At 43.7% G+C, this 18,863-nt stretch overlaps 2 protein-coding genes across 3 annotated transcripts in view; one reads left to right on the forward strand and one right to left on the reverse strand.

Annotated features, from left to right (window-relative positions):
• RAB37 (RAB37, member RAS oncogene family) overlaps positions 1 to 4,993 on the reverse strand; it is a 111,881-nt gene extending 106,888 nt beyond the window's left edge. Inside the window, exon 1 of one of the 2 annotated variants that reach the window (XM_072990589.2) lies at positions 4,805 to 4,993. In XM_072990589.2, the coding sequence (XP_072846690.2) occupies positions 4,805 to 4,924 (120 nt within the window). In that variant the 5' untranslated portion in view covers positions 4,925 to 4,993. The remainder of the gene's footprint in view (positions 1 to 4,804) is intronic. The other variant, XM_072990586.2, reaches the window with a different exon arrangement.
• Positions 4,994 to 5,471: 478 nt separating this feature from the next.
• LOC110091241 (CMRF35-like molecule 7) overlaps positions 5,472 to 18,863 on the forward strand; it is a 48,417-nt gene continuing 35,025 nt past the window's right edge. Inside the window, exon 1 of the mRNA XM_072990602.2 lies at positions 5,472 to 5,607. The gene's annotated coding sequence lies outside the window, so the exon portion shown is untranslated. The remainder of the gene's footprint in view (positions 5,608 to 18,863) is intronic.

Below are 18,863 nucleotides of genomic sequence, written 5' to 3' on the forward strand. Positions count from 1 at the left end.
TCCAACTACCTTACAATTGCACTCATTTCACACGCTAGCAAGGTTATGCTCAAAATCTTCCAAGGTAGGCTTCAACAGTATGTGGACTGAGAACTCCCAGAAGTACAGGCTGGATTTCAAAGGGGCAGAGGAACTAGAGACCAAATTGCTAACATGTACTGGATTATGGAGAAAGCCAGAGCGTTTCAGAAAAACATCTACTTCTGCTTCATTGACTATTCAAAAGCCTTTGACTGTGTGGACCACAACAAACTATGGCAAGTCCTTAAAGAAATGGAAGTGCCTGACCACCTTATCTATTTCCTGAGAATTGGAAAAGCAGTATGACAAGGCTGTATATTGTCCCCCTGCTTATTTAAGTTATATCCAGAATAAAAACATCATGCGAAAGGCCATGCTGGAGGAATCCCAAACTGGAATTAAGACTGCCAGAAGAAATATCAACAACCTCAGATGTGCAGATGATACCACTCTGATGGCAGAAAGTGAGGAGGAATTAAAGAACCTCTTAATGAGTGCGAAAGAGGAGAGTGCAAAAAATGGTCTGAAGCTCAACATCAAAAAAGCTAAGATCATGGCTACTGGTCCCATCACCTCCTGGCAAATAGAAGGGGAAGATAAGTAGGCAGTGACAGATTTTACTTTCTTGGGCTCCATAATCATTGCAGATGGTGACAGCAGCCACGAAATTAAAACACGCCTGCTTCCTGGAAGGAAAGTGATGACAAACCTCGACAGCATCTTAAAAAGCAGAGACATCCCCTTGCCGACAAAAGTCAGCATAGTCAAAGCTATGGTTTTTCCAGTAGTGATGTATGGAAGCGAGAGCTGAACCATAAAGCAAGCTGTCCACCGAAGAATTGATGCTCTTGAATTGTGGTGCTGGAGGAAGCTCTTGAGAGTCCCCTGGACTGCAAGGAGAACAAAACTATCAATTCTAAAGTAAATCAAACCTGAGTGCTCATTGGAAGGACAGATCCTGAAGCTGAGGCTCCAATACTTTGGCCATCTCATGAGAAGAGAAGACTCCCTGGAAAAGACCCTGATGTTGGGAAAGTGTGAAGGCAACAGGAGAAGGGGATGACAGAGGATGAGATGGTTGGACAGTGTCATCGAAGCGACCAACATGAATTCGACCCAACTCCGGGAGGCAGTGGAAGACAGGAGGGCCTGGCATGCTCTGGTCCATGGGGTCATGAAGAGTCAGACATGACTAAATGACTAAATAACAACATCTCCATCCCAAGAAAAAAAATCTACTTGGGAAATTGTGGGATTCTGGGCTTAAGGGGGGTGTTCTCAACCTGTCCTATAGTTACCTCTAAGTTAGATCACCCTCTTGGCTTCCACTTGTTGATTCTATTCCATGTTGATTTGATGATCATAAAACAACATTTCATGGGCTATACTGTACTCTCAGAAATATACAGATAATAGAAATAGTTTGCTAAAAATAATTCAAATAGCTCTCATCTTCTTGCTGTATCTGCAAACTGTGGGATTTATCCATTTCCTAAAGCAAAAAAGATAACGAAAACAGAAGCCAGTCTTAGCCTCCTCTGGAGTACAACTGTAGAGCAGAAGCAGAGACTTACATAACTTAATGATCCTAATTGTAACTATAATAATCCTAATGCTAGAACTAATTACTAGCACCAATAATAACAGTAACATCCTCCACACAGAACATGACATCATAGAGAAGAATTCTTGCCTAGGTTGTTGTGGGTTTTTCGGGCTCTTTGGCTGTGTGTGTGTGTGTGTGTGTGTGTGTGTGTGTGTGTGTGTGTGTGTGTGTGTGTGTGTGTGTGTGTGTGTGTGTGTGTGTGTGTGTGTGTGTGTGTGTGTGTGGTCCACTCAGTGTCTCTTGTTATTCTTCCCAAACCCTCAGGTCCACCCTCTGGATGCGTTTCCTCTTTTTATGCTGCCACCAGTGGATCTAGTCCACACTATACCAAATATATGTATCTCAGACGCATGCTGCCAATACAGCAGGTTTATTGAACTTTTAGTTGGTAAATCACAGATGCAAATCATAGATGTCCTTTTATTACTGTTTAAGATCTCTCATTAAAGAACCTGGGTTTGATAACACGTTTGCTTGCATATACTTATTCACAATATCCACTTCAACAATACTCTTTGACTATATATCTATTCACTATTCCTTCTAACTCTTTGCTATTCTCTTTAACCCTCCAACTTTCCAATCTCTATCTCAACTCTCTAAATTCAGTCTCCTCACTCTCTCCCTTTCTCTCTAACTGTCTTACTGTCACCCTAACTCCGTCTCTCCTGTCCTATCATGGGCTCCTGCACATGAGCTCCATATGATGAACAGGAGTGATGTGGGCATTCTGCCATAGTCTTTATTTCTTTATTTGAAGAGTGGAGTTTCTGGCAGACCTCTACTTGCAATTCAGTGGCAGAAATCCTCTTGCTTAGCACAATAAATCGCACTAGAGTAGGCCCACTAAATCAGTGGGGATTTGGTGAGTCAAGTCTTTCATAGGTTCTATTGATTCAAATGGGCCTAGCTGCACTTTACCAAAGTAAGCAACAGGATTTCAGCCACTGTGAGTTACTCTACATGCAAATGCATCATCTCGGTGTGGGACAAATCACATGGGACATTTGTAGAACCATACCTTGCTCACAGGTTTGAGTATACATAGTTCTTTCCTCCCCCAATAACTCACACATTGGGAGGAGAATGTAGTCTGTGTTTGGGCTACAACAAGACTTTTCATTCCTTCCCCCTCATGCCATTTTCCTGATCTGGATGGAAACCCTAGAACTAAGAGTGCATCATGGGGGGGTGTACAGGTATTACAAGGATACTTGTTACCCACCAACCATCAGAGCATACAGCAGTAGCACACCTGGATAAAGCAAACTGGTAAATCACTGCAAGAGTAAAGAGTTAAAAACTCAGCTCCTGTTCACTACCCCAATCTAAATAATTATCCATACCTCTGGCATTTGCTTTTTCCATTAAAACAAAGCAGACAAGAAATTGGATCATGTATCTCTAATGTCACATCCACATTGCCTCTAAGAAATATGCGAAAATTGTTATCAGTTGACAGCTAGACACTTAATGCTCCCACTTAGTAAAAGCCTGGGGTGGGGTGGGGTGGGGGGTGGAATGAATGAAGCCTCAGAAGTTTGAATCTTCTGTAATTGTTCTGACAAGCTTCTAACAAGCTACAGACTCAATAACCCATTTATATCAAGTCTTGTATTGCTAATGTACCAGGTGAAGGGAAGATAACTGGGCAAGGGAGGTAAAGCAATTTAATTCTAAGACTTCTGTTTCTAGAGAAGTCCAGACCAAATAAGCCATATACTATTGCTTTTGTGAACCTCGTCCTTTCCCTATGACAGCTTATTCTCTTGATAAACTCCCCAAAGGGAAGATTTTGCCCTGTCCATTTTGTCCTTCTTAATTAAGTTTTCAACCAAGGAGGAAGCTGCACAGAACAGGCACAGAACACCTCAGGAAAGGGGAAAAGGAGCCAACATAGGCACATATAATTCTGTTTTCACACAGAAATAGCCCAGCACCTTAATTTCTAGAGCCAAATTTTAAAATACAAAACATTAATCAAAATGTAATGGAGTGTCTGCCTGTTATCCTCTCTCCAAATTATCCTCATTAGTGCTTAGAAATAAACAAGGGTCTAGCAGTTGTTGTTCAACAGCTGTACTGCATGAACAATACAGGAGACACAAACAGATCCATTCCCCATAATTTGCTGGCAAACTGAAATTTCTGTGCCGTGCTGTTCTTTGTGGGATTCTATAAATAAGACACAGCCTGGCATTAGTGTCCCATCACGCTCAGGACTCATTCTCGCCATCTTTTGGACTTCCCAGATATTGCAGGTATTTACATGTTCTGAGAGAGGAGCTCACTCGGCTCAGTTAAAGCTTCAAGTTTAGGAGCAGAGTCTCTCATAATGATGATTAAACTTCCATACCTTCCATTTCCCCAGCTAGCTCTTATTTTATCTGGTTTCTTCTTTCATTCAAGTTAAAAGATATGTACTGTATCTTGTATACCTAAATGCCCTTGCAGGGTTTAATTTTTTTAAAGAAGTGGTTGCAACATACTTTTATGAGCACTATTTTTTTTTAAAAAGCAGGTTTTTAAAAATCTGTTTTCATTTTTAAACCAGTGATGTTTTAGCATTGTTTTGGTGTAACCTTATTTTAATGACAATGTCTTAATTTATTGTGATTTGATACATGTAATTTTAAATTGTTGTACACTGCCTTCTGTTCCTTTATTGGAAGAGAGGCAGGATATAAGAATAAATAAATAAACAAACAATTCCAATTCGCAATAAAGCACAGTTTTTACTTGCAACTCTGATCTTGTCTTTCCTTCCTTTAAACAAAATGTTATGTTCAGGAGATCTAAAAGTTCTTTGCTTCCTGCATTCAACTCAAAAAGCATCATGTACGAACTGCAAAGGGTTGATAGGACACTGGAAAAAAAAGTGTGTTCCTTTAAACACAATTGTTATAGCCCAAGCTTTTGTAAACTATAGCACACTGTCAGATGTATGAAGTGTTGCCTGGAGGTACAGACTTAAATACAGTACACAAATTGGGGCACTTTTTAAAAAATAATAATTTAAGTCTCCAACTCTCCCCATTTGATTATGTGGTTTCCGTACCTGTTTTTTTCTAATGTACACTCTTAGTTCATCTCCGCGCGCTCTCTGTCCCTCCTACCCGCATTCTCTCTCTTGCTCGCTCGCTCTCTTACATACATACACGCACGTCATGTCCCTACCTTGTGCAGAAGATCCTCGTTGTAATCAGTGCTGTCTTGGGTGCCAGGGCCATTAGCCCCCATCCTCGAGGAGACATAAGGGCTGCCCGCTCCGCTCTGGTACCCCCAGTACGTCTCCATATCTCCTTGCTCCCGGTTTGCGTCAAGGCTTCCAAGCTGCGGTCCGGGCCAGCCCTCAATGCAGCAAGCAGGAGCGCAGCACTTCGGGCTACATTTTTCCTCCTCTCCTGAAGAAGACCAAGGTAGGAAGGAAACGCCTCTCCGCTGGGGCTAGAGGAGGAGGGCTGCTGGTGGCAGCTGCACTTCCTTGTTCCCGACCGACGTTCGGATCTCTGGGGCTGGAAAGGGGAAGGCGGCGGACGACCAGCCTCTGCTACAGAGCCAGATCAAACCTGCAAGGCTTTGGCAGGTTTTCAGCACCAAGGACAATTCCAATGGTCCGCGCTCGGAACCTCATTCGCCCTCAACCGAAGCAAGCAGAGAACTCTTCAGCACCTCCTCCGTCCGCTCTCCCGCCCGGATAAACGCGGCGCCTGAGATCAGCACCACGGACAGCGCTCGCCGCACCTGAGAGGGCAGCCCGATCGCCCCGCCCCTCTGACCGCGTTTCAAGCCAAGCAAGGGACGCCTTGCGAGCAATGGGGCGCCTTTACGGCGTGGTCCCCTTTAATTTTCCAAACTTGCAGAAACACTCTTCCGTTCCTCTTACATCACACTGCCCCTGGTTTCTTTTCCGGCAGGGCTAACGACTTTCCAATTTATCGCTGCGGATTTCGGAGGAAAGAAAGGCAGTAAGGATGCGGGTAAGAATGTCCAACTCTAGCACCTCCTTCTCACAGGACGCTAATCTAATAAAATCATGAAACATCGCCCCCTCCTTCCCTAGGGGAAGGCCAATTGCTCAGGGGAGCTGATTTCCTTATGTCATGCTGGCAGGGTCAGGCGAGGTTGGAAAGGAAGATATATCGCCTATTTCCGTGCACAGGAGAAAAGCCCCAAGCCATCATTATTCATTTTGAGAGGGTTCCTGGAGCGTTTGCTCTGTTTTGATTTTGTTTTGCAGCTTGTCTTTCAAAGAAAATGAAATTACTGTCTTACTTGAATGATCTGCCTAAACTCCTAGAAAGGACACAGAGAGATGGGAGGTTTTCAACAAGCATTCTGAGTTCTAAGGCTGGAATGCCCCCTTTGGCACTCCAGACAGCAGCTCCCCCCCCTTTTGCCTGATGTTTCAGGCTACAGTCCCCAACTTCAGAGACCACTGGGTGTGAGAGATGGTGCTTATGGGGGAGAGGGCTGTGGTTCAGATACATGTGGAAGATGCCAGATTCAAAAGAGGTTGTTTGATAGAAAGAGATGTGTGGCATGAAATCTAACGGAGTAACCACTGAGGATATTAAGAGAATGGACACCCTGAATAGGGTTAGGCAACTTGTAGCCCTCTAGATGTTGTTGGGTTGCAACTCTTATTAGCTCTAGCCAGCATAGCTGATGGCAAAGGGAACTGCAGTTCACCAACATCTGGAGGGCTGCATTTTGCTCATACCTGGAACATACCAGAGGGACTTGTTGTTTAACTCTAGCAAGTAAACAGATAGATGAACAGAGCAGTCCAGCATCTGACAAGCAGATGGGCATAGCTATCCAAGGAGAGGGGAAGGATCTGTGACATGTTACTAAGTCCCAAGAGCTGCCTGGTTTGTACCCTCAGGGCAGAGGACACGGAAGGGCAGCCAGAGGAAAAGCATGTATGCCATTCCAGGGTTATCCAAAGCCTTTAGGGATCTGCTGCTAGTAGGCCCACTTTCCGACACTTTTGCTATGGGAACGCCAACAGAAGCATGGCAAGGGCAGCACCAATGTCTGTGTCTGCAAGGATGTCACTTCCTCTCAACTCTTTCTCACTCCTTGTGACTGGATAGGGAGACCAACACCCTCCTGCAGGTGGTGAATTCCCTCCTGGCAATTGAGGACATGATGAACTCCTTTATTTTCCACAACTGAAATGTTGGCTCGAAAATGTGCAGCCTGTTTCTTTACACAGAATGGATCCTTCTGTTTCTATAAAAGAGGCAGAATGGTTGCATGTTTGACACAATCAGAGAGGATCCCTGAACATCACAGACCTGTTGTGTTTAGGTTGCTGATGGACACTGTAATACCCTGAGTACATTTATCCTGATTTTGGTTATCACCGGATTACTCCTGGATTACATTGCTAAACGGGGGGGGGGGGGGGAGAGTGCTCCCATCAATGTATAACAAAAGAGATAACAGAGTCATCTCCCCCTATGACCACCTGGGGATGGGGTGTTGTTTTGAGAAGAAGCTCAAGTGAAGGCTTCCTTGCAGGATTTATTTTCTTTTAGTTAAATAGAACCCTAGAGAATTATGCAGCCTTTATAATATTAACTTAATAATCTGCAAGCAGATCATATTGCAAGCAAGCAACTGAAAGCAAGCACACAGCACAACCATTAATCCTGTAACAATTTCTCAGTAAGCAACAGAATGGGGCTTCAGTGACATCCCCAACTAATCCTGCTCTCCAGTATTTTAGACAGGAGTCTTTCCCCAGCCTTTTGTTGATATGGGAAACACAGCCTTCTTCTTCCGTTTCGCACAGACCTGCCCCTCCTACTAACTGCCCCCCAGTCCCCCCTCCCAAAAAAATATTCAGGGGATTGAATGAATACTAGTTAGAGATTTCCAGTAATTATGTCTTTATTGCACTGAAAATAGCAAATAATCTCATGCATCTCTTTGAAGACTAACAAAGCAGTCTTTAAGGTGGTGCATGATTCTCTGATTTTTTTTCCTCCTGCCACAGACTTTAGACTAATCCTGCACATTTTAGTTGCGTATGATCAGGTCTCAGGCAATATGAAGCCACAACAACAGACCCATTTGCAACAAGCTTGTTAGCCTCCCCCGGATGATGCGTGGAGGAAGGTCACTTCAGCTAATGCCTTGAGTGGCAATCCTGGCACTCCCCAGAAGGCCTGCCAGACCCAGAGAATGCCAGACCTCATCTGTTGAGAGAAGCCACTGCTGGGAGTTAAGGACCCACACCTGAGACAAGGTGTGTGTGTGTGGGGGGCTAGGCCAGATGAGCAGCCTAGTGCAGTTATAAGGATGGGGGTAGAGGAGGTCAGGCAGGGGAGATAAAGGAGTCAGAAGAGGCTGAGAGGGAGAGATCAGGAGAGGAAGATTACCGGGTAAACATAGAGGATGGTCTTGTGCCCACCTGAACCACAGAGGAGCTTTTCAAGTGTGCCCTGGGAAAGGATTCCTGGATGAGAGTCCTGAGAGAGCTAGGGAAACAGCAAGACCACATGCCATCCCTTAGAACAGGAGATCCCAGACAAGGACCCCAACCTCTAACAGGCAAATCCTCCTCCTCCACCCCCGCCCACCGCAGCTCCAATGCCCAAACAGAAGAGGGGCTGGAGGCGACAACTGCTGTGCCAGTTAGCCAATCTAGCACTTGGGCAAAGGCAGTGTAAGCCCTCCTTGAAAGAGGCTACGGGGGCATGAAGTAGGACTTTTGTTGGCTCCACGCTTCCTACTCCAACCAGTCTCAAAGAAGTAAACTGTGAGCCATGAAGAGACTAAGCTGGCAGGGAAGCCAGTGCAGGAAACACGACTCCCTGGAGGCAGGACTGGGGAATGGGGAGGGGGTTGTTGGTTGTGAAACCAGGACTGTGAATCCTGCCTCCCTCCCAATAAAATGGGAGCTTCCTCAGTTTTCTAGTCTGGAGCCTACCCACATAGGGTATCTACAGAGGAGTGTAGATATTACAAGTACCCAAAAGTGTACACATTGGAAGGCTTAAGGATTTTCAGCATTACACTCTCAATAAAACAAAATAAAAGTTACAGGATACTCCTGTGACCTCAGAATGTAGGACAGCCTTTTATTCTAGTTATTGGACTATGCACTTTGTTCTTTATACCTGTGCATGCAAATGGTGTCATCATTTATTTAAAGAAGCTGTATCAATATGTATCAATATACCTCATTTATTTTTCTATATGTATCTCTTTCACTGTGAAATGTTGGGATCTGATTTCTAAAACATCGATCCTTCAAAGAACAATGTGTCTAATTCCCATCTTGCCCAGCATATCCACCTGTAGAGTGGGCTAAGTCCAACCTTAGTGGCCCATAGAAACGAACAGGTAAGGTTTTATGTTTGTTATTAACAATTTTAAAAAGAGAAATGAACGGGAATCGTTAGCCACAATAAATTTAAATCTCACTGATTTCATCAAGTCTACTAAAGGTAGAAGATGTTTTTCTAAGGGAAAAGGTCTTGACAGAACAAACATGGGATTTTGGAAAGTAAACCACTGTTGATTTTGTTACATTACTTGAAAGATTGAAGAAAACGGGACCCTCTTCTGCTCACAGAGCTGACTAGGATGATAAGAATGGATGAGCTGTCGTGAAAGAAGGAGCCAATAGTATTGACTTGCCCTGGGAGCTCAGGAAGACAGAAGCAAAGCAACAATCTGCTGAAAACTGGAATAACGGGATAAAACCTAGCAAAGGCTGGAAGTGTATACACAGGTGTCAAGAGCAGCCTTCGCTTTGACATGTCACTTTCTGCTGAGATTCCATAAGGTCTCCTGAGCTAAAGATGATGTGCACAATGTTTATCAGTGCTGCTCTAAAGCATCTAGGATCATATCATGTAATTCTCAAATTCAAAATTAAAGATATTAATGCTACGGAATGTTGAATGCAGGAGGAGAGGGAAGACTAAGCATGAGAGAGATTGCCTCTAAAATAGTGGTCCCAAACCTTTTTGACACAAGGGACCAGTTTAGTTGAAGACCATTCTCCCAAGGGCCTGTGGGCTGCCATGAGTGGTTCGTCTTCTCCTCTGCAAGGAGTGGGCACCTCAGCTGGGCAGAAGGCAGTGAGTCAGCCCTTGGGGAGCTTCGCCAGGGGGTGGACCAGCAGCCTGCCTGCTCAGCCGCCCACCCAGCTATTAACTCTCCCACAGGCACAAACTCTGCAGCTGGCCACTGCTGTTGCCTCCCTTTGGCCCAGGCAAGAGCATCTGAGGACTGGACTGGACCAGGTGAGCTCCCTGGGTGCCCCTTCGCCTTCTCCAGCCATGGGGATGTGGGCTTCCCTCTCTCCCAGCTGGGGCAACTCCCGCCCACCACCTCCCCCTCCAGGAACCGGGTCTCCCCCATCTCTTCTGTTCAGGTTGCACCAGCAGGCAGGGATGACCCAGAGGGTGGAGGAACTGGATTACCTTGGCAGCTCTCTTAATTGGTCAGAAGCTGCCGGCGCTGAGGACCAGTTAGCAAAGGGAAGCACTGCTCTCCCCACCGCTTCCAGCTCACAGTATCCTCTAAACTTCCTGCTTACCACTCATCTTTTCCGGTGGCCAGATTCTTCCTGTGGGTTGAGGACCCCTGCTCTATAAAAGAAGCCATGCTTTTCCATTTGTAAGACCTGAGAAGGACAATTAAATATCAGGAACTTTTAAAGTTCATCAATTCATAGTGTCACCATAAATCAGAAGTTACTTGACAGACTGTAACAACAAACTCAGAACATGGACGCACACGGACACACACACACACACACACACACAAACACACACACACACACACACACACACACACACACACACACACACACGGCTTTGCATGATTAGGTCCCGGCAGAAGCATTCCTTTTCCTCATGTTGCTTAGCCTTGTTTGACCTTCATACTCGTACTGTGCACCAAAAGGATATTTTTAGTGAACGATGCCAGGGTGCAGTGCCTCCAGGGGGGTCATCCGTATGGTAACTTACTATGTCAGTTTTCCAGCTCTGGAACACTTAATCAGTGGGCATGTTGGGGGTAGAATGATGAGATTTTTTTGTTTGTTTTTTTAATGCATAATCTTGCTACTGTGTCTTGAAAGGCAACTGGGACAAATTTATCCTGCTCCTAAAGATATAAACTCAATATGTGAAACCCCGCCCTCCACCCTTGTGCAGCAACCAGAAGAAGGTGACATGACTGTATTTGAATAAATGTAGATGGTTGTACATGAAAAAAATAAAACATCCCCTGAAAATAAGCCTTAGTGCATTTTTGGAGCAAAAATTAATATAAGACCCTGTCTTATTTTCGGGGAAACAGGGTAGAACTATTTCAGCTGCTTCTATAGATACATTTAGACATAATGTATCCTGTTTTGTCTGATCAGAAGACTGTACAAAGCATGGATGTGGTTTTCTGTTGCCTCCCTTTAAAGTCAGTTATCTTGAGAAGAGAAACCTTCAACTCTCTTCAGTGCCTCTTTCGTTTTCATGAGCAAGACTCAGCGTGAAACTGTAATGATCCACGAGAGGGAAACCAAGGCTCTGGAAAATTAGCTCTTCAGTCACTCATTTTTTTCATTATGTCAGACACACCAATTTTATCTTGTCATGCAAAAAGGAGCCAAGACATCAGAATTCACATGACTTCACTCACTCTGGTTGATGACATTTATAACCCACACAGCTGAGGTCTGGTTTTCACCACAACTATTATAACAGGAAGATATGTGACCGAATAGAGCTAAATTTTCCAGCTCAATTAGTTAAAGCATATATGTACAGCTATACAGCAAGAAGGCAGGTGGCTCTGATTTCATGAGGGCAGTGAATGCACTCCAGGTTTTAGCCTGGATTTTATAGTAGCTCTCCAAGCTGCTAAAGGCTATTGCCCAAATAGGGCCAGCATCTTGGAAAGGCCCTGTAAAGATTCACTGCCCTGCAAAATCAGAATGATCCATATGTTATCTATATATAACTGTAGAGCTTCCCACATTTGTGACATTTAATGATTTTGGAAAACTATTACTTAATCTGGAATTTTATTTCTGTTCTTGGATCTCATGGGCAGATTAGGTCTGTGTACAAGGAAAAACTATTCTTCCTATAGGAGTATGCCTCCTGAGAGTAACATAATGTAACTGAGCAATGTTGCATCACAAATAGAACTGTTTTATTATGAGAAGATTGTTTTTCCATGTTCTACCTTTCTCTCATACAATAAGTAGGGACTGCTGGATAGATCAGTAGCTTAGTTATCTAAATGTGGAGTCAGAGATTGGGAGTTAAGTTCCCCACTGTGCCTCCTTGACCAGGTCTGGACTTGATGATCCATAGGGTCCCTTCCAGGTCTGCAGTTCATAGATGATGATGATGATGATCATTAAATTTCTCAGCCCCTATATCGTGACATGACAGTCAGGTGCACAAAACTCCAACCAGTTTTTTGGGGGGACATGTGCTCCCATTTGCATGACAAGTGGTGGAAATGTACATGTGCACACGTCCTCTCCCTCTCCCACATACTATACAAGTATGTAGTCCATATGAGAACCACCTTTGATGCCTCACTGACAAACGTGGCTCACAGTGCAGTCTTAGCATGTACTTTGCCTGCAAATCTCAAACTTAGCACTGCTCATTGAAAATATGAATCATACCACGCCTTAAAATACCAGTTACAATTCTATGTCTTCTTACCTGGGACTAAGATTGAATTTCATAGGGCTTACTGAGTAGACAACAACATGACTGTACTTTAAAGCAGCAGTCCCCAACCTTTTCGGGACCTCTCCCCACCCCTTCGCACAGGCACTCTGGTGCATGGGGGAAGGGGTGGGGGAGCGCTCACACCGGCGCTGGCATATGTGCACTTGTGCAAAGCAGCTGTGGGAGGGAGTGCATGTGGCAGGGCGCGAGGTCTTCGCACTCCGGTCTGGCTCAGGCCAGGGACCAGCACTGGGCTGTGGACCGGGGGTTGATGATTTCTGCTTTAAAGCATGCTGTTGTAAATTAGAGACTTAGTTTATGTTTTATTTATGAAGGACCCTTTTATAAGAACCCATCTCCACGCTCTCCTATTTCCAAGAAGCATGCGTAACCCCTCTGAATGGCTAATTCACCAACCCTTCCTGTCTAAGTTAATTATGTCTTGCTCCCCATGATGGCATAACTGCTTAATCCATCTGAATGGTCTCTCAGCAGTAAACGTAATGCAAAATAGTTAAGGGATGGTAGCACAGAGGGAATAATTTCTTATGATTTAACTGCTACATTAGAGTCTGTCATAAAAGACTCCTTCTATAAGGAAAGGAGGATGGAGACAATGAATGTGTCTGAAAGGTAATAACCATCCATTTGAAACCAGAATTAGCAACTTGGAATCTTGTACAATGGGCAGCTAGGGCCTAGCCATCTAATGCTACTGGGTCAAACTATATGTTAGAACCAGCTTATAATTAAACAGATTAAATCTGTTAGCATTTCAAATAAGACTTCAAATGGAATTCTGTTAACATTCTAAAAAATAATAATAATCACAAAATGAAATAGGCTCATTTGAAAACTGACAGATATGTTAGAGATTTCTGCTAAGTGAACCTGATGTTCTCAACATTTAAGGAATTCTTCCTTCTAATAATGAGCTATCTGTAGCATAATGTTTGGCCCTCCGTATGGACATAGTTTTGTGTGATACAAAGAAAGCAACGGGCTTCAGAAGAGCATTTTGTGTCCAGAGTTTGTGGGGACCTGTTTAAATTCCCTTAAAAATACATAACAGAAACCCAGTTCATTAAGGTCAGAATTAGCTAGAAGTCTCCCTTTACAGTTCCACCATCTCCCAAAGCTGTTACTTTATAGAAACAATATGCTGGAGACCATCTTTAGGTATAAAAAGGAAAAATGTATTTACTCACTATTTAGTGGGCTCATAGAGGATCAGAAGTTATGAGAAGAAAAATAGGTTAAAAGTAGCAAGAAATGGAAGGCTTAATCTGTTTCCTTCCCTGGGGACATCTTGGAAAAAGTTTGACTAAAGCCGTAGTCATACCAGCAAAATGTTTCCCAGTTCTTCCTCATTGATTTCATATATATATACAGTATGAAGAACTCATTACTATATATATAGTAATGGCTGGGTGTTGTCTCACCACCAAATAAGCAGAAGACGTCAAGAAGAGGTGGCAAGAATACACAGAGGAATTATATCAGAAAGATTTGGATATCCCAGACAACCCAGACAATGCAGTTGCTGACCTTGAGCCAGACATCCTGGAGAGTGAAGTCAAGTGGGCCTTAGAAAGCATGGCTAACAACAAGGCCAGTGGAGGTGATGGCATTCCAGTTGAACTATTTAAAATCTTGAAAGATGATGCTGTTAAGGTGCTACATTCAATATGCCAGCAAGTTTGGAAAACTCAACAGTGGCCAGAGGATTGGAAAAGATCAGTCTACATCCCAATCCCAAAGAAAGGCAGTGCCAAAGAATGCCCCAACTGCCGTACAATTGCACTCATTTCACACGCTAGCAAGGTTATGCTCAAAATCCTCCAAGGTAGGCTTCAGCAGTATGTGGACCGAGAACTCCCAGAATTACAAGCTGGATTCCGAAGAAGCAGAGGAACTAGAGACCAAATTGCTAACTTGCGCTGGATTATGGAGAAAGCCAGAGTCCCAGAAAAATATCTACTTGTGCTTCATTGACTATGCAAAAGCCTTTGACTGTGTGGACCACAGCAAACTGTGGCAAGTTCTTAAAGAAATGGGAGTGCCTGACCACCTTATCTGTCTCCTGAGAAACCTATATGTGGGACAGGAAGCAACAGTTAGAACTGGTCATGGAACAACTGATTGGTTCAAAATTGGGAAAGGAGTACGACAAGGCTGTATATTGTCCCCCAGCTTATTTAACTTATATGCAGAATACATCATGCGGAAGGCTGGACTGGAAGAAACCCAAGCCGGAATTAAGATTGCCGGAAGAAATATCAACAACCTCAGATATGCAGATGATACCACTCTGATGACAGAAAGTGAGGAGGAATTAAAGAACCTCATAATGAGAGTGAAAGCGGAGAGTGCAAAAAATGGTCTGAAACTCAACATAAAAAAAACTAAGATCATGGCCACTGGTCCCATCACCTCCTGGCAAATAGAAGGGGAAGATATCGAGGCAGTGTCAGATTTTATTTTCCTGGGCTCCATGATCACTGCAGATGGAGACAGCAGCCAGAAAATTAAAAGGCGCCTGCTTCTTGGGAGGAAAGCGATGACAAATGTTGACAGCATCTTAAAAAAGCAGAGACATCACCTTGCCAACAAAAGTCCGAATAGTCAAAGCTATGGTTTTTCCTGTTGTGATGTATGGAAGTGAGAGCTGGACCATAAAGAAAGCAGATCGCCGAAGAATTGATGCCTTTGAATTGTGGTGCTGGAGGAGGCTCTTGAGAATCCCCTGGACTGCAAGGAGAACAAACCTATCAATTCTAAAGGAAATCAACCCTGAGTGCTCACTGGAAGGACAGATCCTGAAGCTGAGGCTCCAGTACTTTGGCCATCTCATGAGAAGAAAAGAGTCCTTGGAAAAAACCTTGATGTTAGGAAGGTGTGACGGCAAGAGAGAGCAGGGGACGACTGAGGATGAGATGGCTGAACAGTGTCTGCGAAGCAACCAACATGAATTTGACATAACTCCGGGAGGCAGTGGAAGATAGGAGGGCCTGGCGTGCTCTGGTCCATGGGGTCACGAAGAGTCGGACACGACTAAACGACTAAACACACACACACACACATTTGGTGGTCAGACAACACCCAGTCATTACTAAATCGTTTGGTGTGCCTCCATGCTATCTCTGCCTGAAATCCCACCCACCAGGAGGCTTCTGCTTTTTTTGTTGTGGGATTTATTGCAGAACAGTTTTACAGTGGCATTCTGTGTGCATGGCTATACCAAGATGATTTCTGGCAAGCTGCTGTGTGTTGCCTCCACCAGTGATGTTGTTTGCCTGTATGTTTCTTTAATTTTTTTTTTAAAAAATTAGCCAGAGGAGCGTCAATGCACTGGAAAACTTATGTCATCAGCCTCTACACTTCACTTGCAGATCCTTCCACCAGCCGGTGCTCCTTCCACTGAACCCTTTCAGTTTTCCTCTCGGGGACCTTGTGGTAGAGCTGCAATGAGAACAAAGCGTGATTACAAGTTTCTCTGCTGCGTTTGTGCCTCTTGCAGCAGAGAAACTCGTACCCATTAAGGAAATGTTGCTGAAACATCAATGCAATGAAAGAGACATAAACAACCCAGAGGAAATTATTCCAGTATCAAAGTGTAACCGGTCATATTGCATCAAATTTAGGGAAATGTTATGGTAATTCAAAAACATGTCAGAACACACACCCTGGGATATATGTCACATGGCAGCAATGTGCAACTGTTCAGGAAGTAAAAGGCATGAGAAAACAGGGGAACACTTTGCTGGTGTGACCATGGCCTAATGAAACAAAGGCCAATAAAACATGTGAAGGAAGAGGGAGGAAGAAAAAGGGTTTTTTTTCCTAGCTGTGGGAAGATTAAACCCATCTAACTGATTAGTGATGCAAACAAGGAAGTTAGTTTGGTGAAAGAGGCTTCCTCCTTCCACATCTCCATGTATTAGATTTGAATGCAAGGTTGCTGATAATGTACACAATGAGACAATGGGGACTTTTTGGGTTATGCAAGTTCAGGTGAGAGAATTAATATTTTTGATTGCTTATCCGCATAAACAATTATGTGCATGGAGGAAACTGGAATGCAAGAGAATTTTATTAATGTGCTTTAATACAGTGATACCTCACCAGTCAGTGTATTAAATAATATTAATAATAAAACTGAGCAGTTTTGGGATTTGGAGTTTTAGACTAAGATTGAAACATACTTCAATAGGTTCAGAAAAAGAAAATTAATTTAGAGTACATGTTTTGATCCTCCTCCTTCTTTTTATTATTATTGATAATACCATCAGCTTTCCTCTCCCCCTCCCCCTTCTTGTTTGTGATTTGCTCTGGTGTGTTTTGTATGTCTGTGCATAGCTAAACTACGGCTGAAATCCTGCTGCTTAGCATAGTAAATCACAAGTAGACTAGGGCCATTTGAATCAGTGGAACTTAAAGAGGACTTGACTCCTTAAATCCCCAGTAATTCAGTGGACCAACTCTAGTACAACATAGTACGCTAGGCAATAGGATTTCAGCCTGTGTGACATAAAAACAATGCTGAAAAAATAAATGGGTTTATTATTGGGAATGACACAGCTATTTCCCTAAATCTATTCTGAGTTCTGTTATTTTTCTGTACCATCAAGCTGCTTTTGAGTTATGTTAACCCTAAAAGGGTTTTCCAGATGTATGCAATATTTAAAGCAGTGGTTGCCAAACGTGGGTCCTCTGATGTTCTTGGACAACTCTCAGAAATTCTGGTCCGCACAGAAGTCTTCTGTGTGCAGCTTGTCATTACTGCTGCCACCCCATATGAGTTTCTACAGATGAGTGGTATTTCAACAGAAGTCTCCTGTGTACTTGTTCTGCATCACCCCCACCACAACACTGATGCTCTCTGTTCTGATTTATTTGCCACCCATGTTATGATTATATCATAGCTTACCCACCTGAAGCACATGTGTTAGATCAGCAAACCTTTCAATTGAGAAGCTTTTTTAATTTGCCAGTGGGCTTCAGTTAGGTCCATAGATGGTTCATGCTATTAAATTTTGAGGTAGACTGGGGAGAAAGAGAGAGATTCTGTGTTGTGCATTGAGTGACAGAGCAGGATTCAGGAGGCCTGGGTTCACATCCCTGGTTAGCCATGGAATCTCACTGAAGTGTGTGGAATTGGTAAACACACTCCATAAATATTTCATGTACCTTGAAAGCCCCATCAGGTCCGCTATAAGTAGGTTCAATTTGATGGCACAGAACAACAGGGAGGGAGGGAGAGAGGGAGAGAGAGAGAGAGAGAGGAAGAGATAAGCAATTCACATGAAAGTGATGATGCACAAAAGCAGTGTATACAAACATGAACTAAGCAGAGGATGGGTTAAGGGCTTGGAGCATTATTATACAGTATGACTCGTAGAGATACACAAGCAGATAGACATCACACTCTGGCTTGGGATGCACATGTAGCAGAATGAGGTAGCAGAGTAAGCCATGTTTGGATATTAGTCTCTATTAAAAACACTTAATAAATGGAAAACAAGCACAGCACACAAAGAGCTGGGGCAGAACCTTTCTCCCGGAGACACTAGCTTTCTGACTCCACAGCATGTCCAGTTTGCAGTCCGAAAGTCAAGTAGGCTGTTGTCCTATCTCAACATATTCATAGACATGTACGCTGCCTGTCTATTCTCCCTGCCAAACGGAGCCTTAGCCTGACATTTGCTTAGTCACATGTGGAGATCAAGCGCCTCTGTAATATCTGAAACAGAGTAGATTCTCCACCTAATCTTTACTCCAGGGAACTTGGCCGCGTGTTCCACTCTGCAACTGTTTATTTTGCTTTATATTTACCAGCTGTAAATAAATGCCATGAAAGAGCCCTGAGGCCTCAGGAACTTCATGTTGAGCAGTTCAGTCAGTGTGACAGATTGTTGCCAAGGGGTGGCGGCGGCTACCCGGCAGTTGGGTAGAAAATGTACAACTGGGGAAAAATGTGCAGTTGGAATCAGAAGGAACAGGGTGGTTCCAACAGTAAAGCATCGGGGTTTGTGAGTTTTCAACTGCAGAGGTGTTTTTTTCCTCTTCCAGCTGCATCTTTTGCACCCAATGGCATGCTAAGCTAGCAAATCAATCAATTGACCAATCTGGATTGTGGAATGGGTGATATTGTCTTTAAAGCCACTTTGCAGAGAATCTTTTGCTCCCATTTGAATTCCCTGTTCTCACTATTTTTAAAAAAAGTAATCAAAGAGTACTAAATATAACAATTACTTGGCACCAAGTCCATTCTGGCCTATGGCCACACTCCCAGAAGAAGTGTACATAACGGTTTTCTAGGTAGAAAATATGCAGGCGTAGTTTAATCCTCTCTCCCCCTGGTGGTGCTCGGGGAGCATTGCAGCTTGTCCAAAGCCAAAAGAACTAAATCCTATGTTTATTCCCCCCCCCCCCAATCGATGCCCAGGTAAACCTAGCGCTGAGCCAGCTGTACGTTGAAGTAATAGAATTAGAGACAGCTCCTTGAAGAGGGTATC

Source organism: Pogona vitticeps, chromosome 2 (genome assembly GCF_051106095.1).
Source record: "Pogona vitticeps strain Pit_001003342236 chromosome 2, PviZW2.1, whole genome shotgun sequence".
Taxonomy (NCBI): domain Eukaryota; kingdom Metazoa; phylum Chordata; class Lepidosauria; order Squamata; family Agamidae; genus Pogona; species Pogona vitticeps.